Below are 12,567 nucleotides of genomic sequence, written 5' to 3' on the forward strand. Positions count from 1 at the left end.
TTCAAGTTTCATAAAAAAATTACTTTTGTAATAATACCTAATCAAAAATCATTGTGAGAGGTGTACATAGTTTTTTCCATCTATAAAGTATTTTTAAACTTTTATACAATTTCATAATAATAAATAAATATTAATTCTATCTCATTTTATCGTGATTATTTGCACTTCAATCATTTTCAATGCGAATACAGGCGGCAGATGCAATATGCATACTAATTACGACACCTTTATAACAAAATTACGAACAATTTTTTAATTAAAATGTATCTATACCTTACAGCAGTGGCGTACCCAGGGGGGGGCTTAGAGGGCTTCAGCCCCCCCCATTGGCCGTGTTATGGAATACATTTTATATTATAAAATACAAAGTACCAACCATTATATTCCTAAAAACAGTGTTGAATACAACGTTGAACGTACTATTATCTTAAGTAACAACGACCTATTATAAGCAATAATCGTATAACATATTTTTTATAATAAATCAGTCCCTACTTCCTACTAATTAAATATATCACTAATATATTATGTATGTGTTATAAAAAGTATATAATAATGAAATATTACAATTAACTGCTATAAGACTTTATTGAAAATTGTTTGTTAAGATGATGTTAAATTTTGATTTACTTTGTTTAGCCCCCCCCCATTCGAAAATCCTGGGTACGCCACTGCCTTACAGTATAAATTTTAATTCTTCCTGCAACAAAGTGTTAAATAAATAATACAATTTGTATAGTATTATTATTTAAAAAAATATATATTTTATATTCATTTTATTTATTGTGTATAATTAAAAACCCAGCTTAATACGAAATACAGACAATAATTTAATTAAAATATCAGTATTACCTAAATATTTATAAAAATAGTTCAATTCAATTTTTCTATAACACTGAATCGAATGAAACTAATTTATTATTTCACTAAACTTTAAATTAAAATTAAATAACAATAGGTACAATATGTAGATATAATATACACATATTATATACTGATACTACATACCTATATACCAATTATTGTATTAAAATTTAAAATGTATAACTAATCTCCATTTTCCTGTACCTATACCACGTAGGTATTTAAAAATTATAATAGCTTTAAATTTTAATCATGAATTATTATAATTTTTAGTTTTGAAACAATAACGATTTATTTTAAACCATCAATATGTTTTTATGGTTAAAATTTTGCTTAGTCTTTAGTTTATTCTGGGCACATTTTGACATTCTCTCTTTCACCTGCAGACAGCTGAAACTGCCTGAAAGTGTGACTACCTATGTAGTAAATGCCCATGATTGAATTATTTCTCATCATATTTTGTTTGGTTCTCTATTGTACTCATTAAAAAATAACTCGATTACCTATACAAATTTTATTTTACTTTATATAAAATATTTATGCTTAAACAAATTTTAATTTTGTGTATCGTAATTATTTAATTTAAAACGTTCCGTTGTCCTCAACTGAAGACGAGCATGGCAGGTCAACTTTCTAAGTTTAATATCGTCTAGGGCAACAGGTATATCTATATGTATCTATAGAAGGTACACGTTTACTCTCTTTTTCGATTTTTACTAAACACTTTCTCTTTGATCATTTACACCCATGCATAATAATAATAACAATGTCAAACGATACATTTTATGATAACGCGTTTTTATCGACATATTATAGTACACCGTACAGCTTGCGGTGGTGTATGAAATGGGGGGGGGGGGTGGTTAAAAGTATAAATTTAACTAAGTTTTTACAGTTTTCGTATATAAATAATACATATTTTATTCGGTGAAAAAAGTTATGGTGAGGGGGGGATTAAATACTCAAAACCCCTCTGGTTATGCCACTGACAGCGTGACATTAACTACCTATACCAAAACAAAATGTCTGAACCGTCAATATAATGAAAACGCAGTTTCAAAAAAAAAATACTAAAACAAACAAAATTGCTTTGTGTACCGTATTAAATATTAAGTCAAACAAGTAAAGTTTGGGCTTAGGTATATAACTTGGGAAAAAAACTAATTTTAATTTTCGCTCATTAATTGCGTGTTATTATACTTAATCATTTTCTCATACATTCAAATAGTTTTTCCATAAAAGAAAAGTAGTTTGAAAGTGGCACGTAATTATATGAAAGGGGAGTTGTGAGATAAACCTCTAACGTTTTTGGGGATGTTCCAATTTTTTCTGAAATACCTTTTTTTGTTGCGATCAGTTAAGTTTATTCAATTCGTAGATTTAACCCACCCCGTCACTAAGAAAAATAAATTTAAAATAGGTCTAAATATGTCACTGAGTCACCTACGTTTTAAAATCTTAATATTTGAATAATATAGATAGCCTTTTATACTGGGAAATCTGATTGTATCTATATAGTGTTTTTATGACATGTTTGCACATGGACACCGATCTGCAGGGTTACTCGCGACAGTCTAAGACATAAAATAAAAAGCACGAATGACTTGTGGCAAGTGTAGTATGGGTTATGTGTAAAATAGATATTATAATATTCTTATGGATCCGATTAAGGGACCCGGGGCGATTTTTGTGAGTGCAAAATTACAAAACTGCCAACATAGTGGCTATTCTGCGGACAGACTTGTAGTAGGTACGTTAGCAACCTGTATCAATTAACATACTCTAAAATGTCGGTTAGTGTCGACAAAGTGTTGGCGAGTGAGGGAAGATTTTCGAAATCATTAGCGTGCTGCGGCGGCCGGCGCTCGCCGTAGCTCTGGTAAAACCCGGCGTCGCCCCGCGTGTAATCGCGCCGCTTGGCGCATTGCAGGTGCCGGCGGGCCAATGGCTGGCTGCCAAGGTCCGTTTGCCCGCAAAAATCCGATACACGGTGGCGCGCAACGCATCAACCCGAAAATATTCCGGCCGGGCGGCGGCGGAAAGGTTACCTAAGCACCGCCGCCGGACAATATAATAATAATAATAATAATGATATTATAATACGATACATTATTATTATGACCAAATAAAATGTGATATTTTAATTAATATAAAACCTACGCACAATATCGTAGATTATCGCGCCGGGACCCGATGAAAAGAAAAACAATTTTTGGACGATCGATTGGCACGGCAATCATTTCAATACTTTAAGCCGGCCGAAAAAGGCGAAATAATAACATAAAAGAGTCGTAAATTAATTCGTAGCAATACCGTAGTAGCATAGTAGTTGTAGCAATCGGGAGGTAGGTAGTATAATAGTATTATATATATATTATATTGTGTGTGTGTCTGTGTTATGCTGTGGTAGTAGTAGTAGTAGTATTAGTAGTAATAGTATAGTAGTAGTATTAGTAGTAGTAGTTCGGATGTGTGTGCGAGTGTTATTTCGTATTTCTCCTGCGCAGAGCCCGAACACATCCGGGGCGTACGAGAGCGCGCGCGCCGCCGGTGACGTCACGGCCGCCGTCGGTATCGCCCCGGTCGCGTTCCCTCCTACCGCACACCCACCGCGGCGACCGACACCAGTTTTACACTGAACGCGGTTACTGGTACTACACAGTCTACCTTTCGCGCACGATCCCACTACGACACCAGTGCGACTACAGACTACACATACAACGCTGCCGTGTTGTAGGTACTACAGTGGTTATATTTTCTCTCTCTCTCACACACACGCGCGCGCGCCGGGTCGCATCGCATCGTTTTCAGTTGTTTTCCGTCACCAAACGGCACACATACCGTCGCTCGTTATTCGAAATAAAAGTATTCTGTCCGTCGCGTCCGACAGACACATCCGACGGCACCCCACGTTTCGTTGATACGATACGAGGAAGAGTGACGGCGAGCAGCCAGCGAGCCACCGAGTGAGAGGTAAACGGAGCGGAGTCGAGCGGCAAGTATCCCGGCCGGCAGACCTGAGCATTTCATTGGAAACGCGGTTATCGCGGTATCCGTCGGAAGCGCGCGCGTTACTACAGAGTAACCACCGTCGCTTGTCCGGGTGACATACGCACCGCACACGCACTCACGCACACATACACTCGCCGCGTCAGGAGCAACGCGTCGTACAACACGCCAGACGTGTCCGTTATTGAATTTCTCGTCGACGTACCACCGGCATCATAACTAAAATGGTGAGTGACATCAATTATTCAGCGTTATTATTACAACTGTTATTGTTATTATTAGTATTATTCGTTACGATAAGACTTGGGTGGCCGCGGACACGGCCAGTCGGTGTCCGTTAAAGCAAAAATATTTTATAATATTACCCGAAGGTGGCGGCGGCCGCGACCGTTGTTGCCCAGGCCGTTTATTTTTAGACCGACCGTTATGATTTTTTTTTTTTCCGTTTTCTCGCAATCGGTTTGTGCCGTTGGTGGTCGTCGAGACGGTCCCAACGATGCCCGTCGCCAAGGTGTCCAACATGGCGCCGCCGCCGCCGTAAGTAAACGCGTGCCTCATTTGTGGCGGCGGCGACGGCCAAACATTTTTACCAATCATATTTTTCTCCGATTCCCCGTTCGGCCACCCCCCCAAAACAATGAGACTTTATGTTTGTGCGGTTCGTCGGCCGGTGGCCTTGACCTTTGCGCTCCGCGAAGATTTCGTTCTCTCGCGTAGGTAGGTTTATTTATCGCTGTCGGGTTTTTTTTCGTTAGTTTTAATTTAACACCGATGACGATGGCAACGGCGGGCAACGATGACGACGACGACGTGGTTTTCTGTACAGTGTGCCGCACGGCGCTAGTCAAAAAATTCTCGTCGTCGTCTGATACGGTTTTATTAATTTTTCGACACCGAAAACGTGCGCAAACGCCGTCATGCATTTTTATTATTCGTCGCGCGACGACGCGGTGTGTATTTTATTAATATAATTATTATTAATTCCCCGGCCGCCGACGACCGGTGACCACCACGATAGCGGCCGTTTCGGCTTTACGGTTAGGGGCGGGGAGGCGGTAAGGCATTCCGGTGGCGGGGCCCCTCCGTCTGATGCGGCGGCGGCGGCCGGTTGTGGACATTCCCAGAATGTGCCGGGTCGGGTCGTCGATAACTCGTCGTACACAATAAAAATATTAATGGTCTGCCTATATAATATTATTATTATTATAGTCGACGTCGTTTACGAGCCGAGTAAAAGAGAAAAAATCATAATAATAAATAATAATAATAATAATAATAATAATAATAATGATAAACCGGCAATAAGGTAGTGTACTTGGCGGCGGTTCGAGTTTTTTCTTTCGTCGCCCGCACCCACACGGTCATCGCATTGCGCGACGGCTCGCGATTCGTGTTGGTGTGTAGTACGACAACTGTGTAGTGTAGTGTAGTACCCCGTCAAAGGCGGCCCCCGAACGCTATCTAGCGCCGAACTTCTGCACGTCGACGGCCCTCCTCCTCCTCCTCCTCCTCCTGCCCCAGACCGTCGTCGTCGAGCCTTCCCCTTTTTACCTCTCGATAAGGCCACCACCTTACGCGAGACCAGGATTTCGTGCGCGTCCCTAGGGCGTTTCTTGTGCCTCCCCCCCTTCCCCATCCCCGTTTAATTGTTTTCGTATCTCTACCAAATTCCCCCATCGTCGACGATAACATGTCACTGCGAGCTTTGGGACGAACACTTCTGGTTTTGACCAACATGTGTGGACTACCTACCTTTTACGAGTGATTTTTGCACGGCCGATTTTTCAACGGTTGAGGGAAACCGTAGTGGAGGGCTTTTATTTTTAAAAAACAATCAATTTTAATTATTACGAACAGCCGACAGCTATTAACTCTTAACAGAGTAGTTCACTTTCAACCGAAATATTTTTAGTGTGGTCAATTTAATATTTTATAAGTCTTATAAATAATGTTTTAGTTTTGTACTACCCATCTATCCAATTGAAATTTATAGCCGATTCATTAATATTTGGGTTGATTATTTTCGTTAAGACTGAGGTTAAGACTTATAAAAACAAATGCTCGGCTATAATTATAACACTGATCTCCCGATAACAAATTTATATCGTAGGGTGATAGGGATATTTTACCTGTTAAAGGTTATGACCTTGGCCTTTTCACCTCTCATTGAATTTTTTTCAATTTCTTGTTGTGTTTTCGATTCTGTTGACTAGAGCTTGTATCTGTTTTGGATCTTCAGGTTCGACATAATACACATAATATGAGCCTACTTATTTTTGAAATGTTATCCTACATAGGCACCTGGGTAATTGATAAGATTTATTTTTCATTTTCAATCTATACTCTACCTACCTACAATTAAATCTACCATGTTGATCATTCATGGGTTTTTATTTTTATTTCTTGAGTATTTAAATGAATTATCATCGATAATAGATAGGTACTTACATGATAACTGTAAAATATGTTATGGTATTTCGTTGTGAACCTACTTAATGTATAAAATCTGTAATTAAAATTCTAAAGTAGTACCTACTTAAAATTATTATTTATTAGGTATTATTAACCACTATCTTAATACCCACACAAATTAAAACAAAAAAATTATCAAGTTTTTATGATAACTTTATTACCTACAGTTAAATGTTATATCAATAAATATAAACATCATTGACCTAGCTATGAATTAAATGCCGAGATAAATGCCAATTAACATATTGTACCCACTTGTTTGTTGTTTTTTTTTTTTTTCAAAAGTTTTATTGTTATAGTGCCAGGAACATTTTAGGAATGTTATTTAGATCTTTTCACGCATTTATAATAATAATACGTTGTTAGTGGTATTTTGTAAGTTGATCTAAATGTATATCGATGTTATTTATGCGAATCAAGCTATTGTCTAATGGCAGACTAATCTGTTACTTATAATAGTATGGCCTAGTTTAAAAAGACCTACCTACCTATGATAACTTTATTGTTAATATGATTCGTATGCATTTTGTTTTCATAATTACTTGTACAACATGATTGAATTAGGTATTGCCTATTATTATTTACTGTTATTTGTTAAGTACTTACCTAGGTATAACGTGTAATTTGGTTCTGGGGTAGTTGAAAAGGTACATTAAATATCACCTTAAATAATCTCATGGGATAAAAGTGTTTTTAGTTTCCCCTCTTCAATAAATTTACTAGGTATAGGTACCTATGAATAATAGCAATAAATTGTGACCTCGATTAACTTAAGATTAGGAATGCCTACTAATATAATAATAGGTATTTTACCTCCATAAAATAAATTCAATGTTTGAAGTTTTATTTAATTATTACGTACCTAATAAATTTAGGCAGGTGGGTAATTATCTTATAATCATATAAGACATTTAATGGTCCAAGTTGCATTTGATTGATGTTATATAGTTTTCATCAACTAAACCTATCTAATCTAGGTATCTTATTCTAGAAACATGTAATTTTATTTTATAACTTATAGAAATCATTAATTTTGAATTATTTTGTGATGGATAGTCTGATTTAAGTTGTAGGTACATTGTAAACAAATTATCACACTAATTATATTGAATTAGGTACTAAAAAAAAGCAACGGAAAAATAGTTAGGAGGGTTAGGTACTAGTAATTAGATTTTTTAATAATATTACTAATTCTAAAATGTATGTTATTAAATAATCTAGGCTGATCAACTAACAGAAGAACAGATTGCCGAATTCAAAGAGGCGTTTTCGCTATTCGACAAGGACGGAGATGGTACCATCACCACCAAAGAACTTGGAACCGTCATGAGGTCTTTAGGCCAAAATCCGACTGAAGCTGAACTCCAAGATATGATTAACGAGGTCGATGCTGATGGTAATGATACATTATATTATAATATAGTTTATTTTTTATTTTTTAACCAAACATTTTTTTTACATTTTCCATAGGCAACGGCACGATAGATTTCCCAGAGTTCTTGACTATGATGGCCCGCAAAATGAAGGATACCGATAGTGAGGAAGAAATCAGAGAGGCTTTCCGTGTATTTGATAAGGATGGAAACGGCTTTATTAGTGCAGCTGAGCTGCGTCATGTGATGACTAACCTTGGAGAAAAGCTCACCGATGAAGAGGTTGATGAAATGATCAGGGAAGCTGACATTGATGGTGATGGTCAAGTCAACTATGAAGGTATTAAGTGTGAAGTTAGATGGCCACATATTATGATGTTATAAAAATGTTATCACAAAATATGTTATTATAAATGCCTATAGAATCTGTGTATGTGACATTATAATAGGGGAAGTTACTGCAGGGTTGACAGAGAAGTGTTTAACACATATTTTGAATAAAGTATAGTAAATCCACTATCATTATTAGTATCGACAGATTCTATTGATTCATACTATATTCTGGCCCACAAAAGGAGGAAATTCGTTTTTACTTAAGTGAATGTTCCAGTACTGTTTTCCCCACTCAGACAGTGGATAGAATGCAACACATGTTCAAACATCAACATGGATTTGGGGATGCGCGAGTTCAAAATCTTTTTTTTGTTGAAGCGCGGGTTCCTCCTCTTGTAGGTTGGGTATATAATATGTAAACAAGAATTGCTACAAATTCAATAGAAAATAATAAAAATAATTATTTACCTATTTTGATAGAAGACTAAATCCTGCGCTAAATGATCAATTAATTATTTTTTATTTTATTTAATATACCCATTCCAATTTCGAATATTGAATTATACTGAAGTAACAGTTTTTTTTTTTGAAAATGTATTGATAATAAATAATATTTATACATTTCAAAATATGATAGATCATTAACATTTAAAAGCCTTCTTGAGATTAAACATTATATTTAACCTAAAAAATGTAATATTATGTATTATGTCAATAACATGCACTTAATAAAAATCATCAAAATATTTTTCCAATGTACCTATAATATGAACATTTTAATTTATTTGGTGGTCAAACTATAAAAAGTTTTACAATACTTGTCCATATAAATACTTATAATTAATTTATCTGCATTTTAAATGTTGAAATAATTCCTTGTGTAATTATAAATGTTTAACTTAATGCATTTATATATATTTTAAATTACTTTTTTACTTTTTGTGAGGGGTAGTAATGGTTCGATATTTCAAATATTTGTTTTGAAGAATTGTATAGGTTACATAATTTGTCAGGTTTATAAAATATTTTTGTTTCACTTGCCTGAGTTGCAATTACTTTTTTCTATAGTAATAAACTATTGGGTGGTACCTGCATCAAAATGTCTTATGGTAATTAAAAATAGATGAACATAAAAAAATTGAAAGTTTGTTTGATTTATATTAATGTGAATGAAACATACTTTGTAATAATATTTTGTTAAATAGCTTATCCTGTAAATTATTCTTTTTTTAAGAGTTAATCTTTTATACACATTTTGTTATTAACTGTATTGAGTCAATATTAATTGGATTTAAAATAATTGCTTTTAAACATATTTTGTTAAAAATTGTTGTTATAACTTCTTAAAAAAATCTGTATTTGTTTGTTCAAATCTGTATTATAGTCATTCCTAATCTGTGTAGATGGTATAAACAATTTTTAATAATTGTATTAAAATTAATATGGTACTTAGTGAACAAAATTATATCAGGCTTCTTATTATTGTGTTTTAAATTGGTCAGAATGTTCAGATAGCTGACATCTACTCAATTAAATATTTATATAACATTAAATTAGTAAATTAATTTCAATTAATATGTCATAAACGCCCACTATAGAAGACAACATGTTTAAAAGATTAGTAATTTACAGACAGTATTTATTATTAATAATTTATATGCTTTCATAATGGTACCTATTAAATTAAATTTGTTTTAATATAATTTTATTATTAATAATTAAAACAGTAATTTAGTTTATTCACATTGAATTGTTGTTTTCAATCGCTTATAAATATTTAAACACAATTTTTGTTTGGTAATTAACGAGTTAAACGTCATAATATTTAGTATTAAAGCAAACAATAAATTATTTTAGTCAAGTGAAATATTATCTTTTTTAGTTTCAGTTTAGAAATGTTTGACATATATGTAGCCATTAGCACTTACTAATTGACGACACAGATAGTTAGGTGTTTTAGTTTTTTTTCTTTTTTAACTTTGCAGATTTCCATACTTTAGCTCGGACCATTTTTGTACGTACTGTGACTGTGGTCAGTGCTCATATCTATATTTGTGTTTTTTTTTTTTAAATTTCATCATAATTACACATGATATCTTAAATTTTTGAATTGTGACGTACCATCATTAATGTGTTATCAGTATTTGATTGACATCATCAACCTAGAAAACCCCACCTATTATACAAAATGTATGATCAACATTTTTATTGTTTACGTGATGATTCTAGATATATTATGCATGTAGAAATGATTGATTGAAGTGAGAATTTAGATGTAGTCTTGTGTTAACGCATGAGTGTCACTTTTATTTAAATACATATTCCTATTTATCTTTTGTTTACTTTCCTTTGTTCCTTGGTTGTGTTTCTTTGTTTTTAGCATACATTTTATCGGTGAAAAACCGAATGCAAAAGTACCTTCTGAAAAATACACCACAAAAGAAATCAAAAGGCAAAAAGAACACTTAGAACCATCCATGCACCCCATTTCCTGTACTTTGGCCATTCAATTTTTTACAAAACTTTCTTTGTTTCTAATTTATTAGGTAGAATTTGTAAATGATTGTAACCAACTATTATATTATTGATACATTAAGACAGTGTTTGTATTGAACTTATGCAATTGTTTGTATTTTGTTTCAGAGTTCGTGACCATGATGACTTCTAAGTGAAATGTGTTTCATTATTAATTATTATTATGTAATTTTTTATCATAAATTTTTTTTTTCAAAAAAAAAAAGGAAGAAATTAACCTGCATTTTTTTTTTTTTTGTTCGAGTAAGCTTTAAAAAGATAATGTTATTATCGAAAAGTAAACAAAGATTAATTATCTTTTTACCACATGTGGAACTCTGTGAACTTTTTTTTGTGTTGAGATATTCGTTATACTATCATCTATATGGTTAATTTTTTTTCAATTTCACCAAAATCAGTTCTTTTGTTTGGCAGTAAATCTGCCGTGTAAATTTTGTAAAAAAAAAAAACAAAAAAAAACTATCCGACGGCAACGTGTTTTTTCTTTTTTAAATATTACAATTTTTCTTTTCAGTTTTTGCTAGCAATGTTTTCATCTTAACATATTATATTATTATACATAAAATTATGGTAATATGATATAAAAATAATAATAATAATCTTAAGTATGAAAAATTATATTATAAATAATTTGTTGTTTTACACTTTAAAACATAATTTTAAAATCTTGTAATTTTTACGATTAATTATAATCTCCAGTGTTTTAGTAATTTATTATTATTATTATTATTATTATTATTATTATATAAATATTAATTATTAAATATTAGGGACGTTTTCACATTCCTCACTCACCGATAAAGTTTAAATTTTTTTTTTTTTTTAAAACAAGCTATAATAAATCAATCAACGATATTAAAAACATTTTACATACTATTTTGGCATGATAATATTTATTAGCCTATTACAAATTATATTGTAATTTTTTTTTATGATTATTATAATTTTTAAAAAGTATACAAAAAGACACACATTAAACGTTTTATTTCTTCACTTGTAAAAAGAGAATTGAAATTTTTTTTTATTTAATCCTCAATTATTTTCAATTTTTATGGTAACATAATATTATAATATGCACGTCTGCCACACACGCATACACACCCACATCCATTTGGTTAAATGTAATATGCAAAGAATACACTGTATTGATGTATATACTATAATATATATGAATACACATAATATATTTTATTATTACTATACCATTTCTTGAGACAAACTGTATACATGTATACTGTTTTGTTTCACCTTAACCTTTGTGTAATAGTCAAAAGTCAATGGTATATCATAATACTTTGTGGTGTCGGACGTGAATAACTATTTAATTTTTTTTTATACATAAATACCTAATGTATTCGAAATAAATAATTTATTAATATATGTTTCTGCGGTGCATGGTGTATGTCGACAATTATTTGTTTCGTTTTAATTAAAACGTCTTCGTCTATAATGGAGAAACATGTTCAGATGAGAAAGAATACCAGTACAGAATTGCCATGTGTACCGGATGATTGCTGCCATTTACCGACTTGAGCTTTTTCCGTTATCTCTTCACCATCCTGCGCCTGCAGTATTATAATAATTGTTAGTTTGATGCGCATTAGTGTACTGAATTTGAATTTTTTCTTCGTATATATTATATAATATATATATTTTTTATTTATTTATTTACTAGGTTATTTTATATTTTAATCTGTTTTACTAGACTTTTGTTTGATAACTGCAGTTGTCCTACTTTTTGTCTAATAAACACATTTTATCATTGTTTACTTGTTCTTGGAATGGTATAATAGCTGATTAAACACCTTAGTTTTAGTAAATAAAAAAGTAATAAATCTAACTGGAATTTTAAGGAAAATTTAAAACGATGAGCAGTAAGCCGACTGGAAGTATGTTGGCTATTATAATTGATTATTGACATTAGTATTATTATACCTACTAACAGTACAAAATTCTTTTTTTTTCAAATCTGAACCACTGT

General features: G+C 32.6%; 1 protein-coding gene across 1 annotated transcript; it reads left to right on the forward strand.

Annotated features, from left to right (window-relative positions):
- Window positions 1-3,398: 3,398 nt before the first annotated feature.
- On the forward strand, window positions 3,399-11,035 carry Cam (calmodulin). The gene is given in 4 exon segments (NM_001126168.2): window positions 3,399-4,100; window positions 7,567-7,741; window positions 7,816-8,058; window positions 10,695-11,035. Coding segments are annotated over 4 exon segments (450 nt in total). The 5' UTR covers window positions 3,399-4,097; the 3' UTR covers window positions 10,724-11,035.
- The last annotated feature ends 1,532 nt before the right edge of the window (window positions 11,036-12,567 follow it).

Source organism: Acyrthosiphon pisum, chromosome A3 (genome assembly GCF_005508785.2).
Source record: "Acyrthosiphon pisum isolate AL4f chromosome A3, pea_aphid_22Mar2018_4r6ur, whole genome shotgun sequence".
Taxonomy (NCBI): domain Eukaryota; kingdom Metazoa; phylum Arthropoda; class Insecta; order Hemiptera; family Aphididae; genus Acyrthosiphon; species Acyrthosiphon pisum.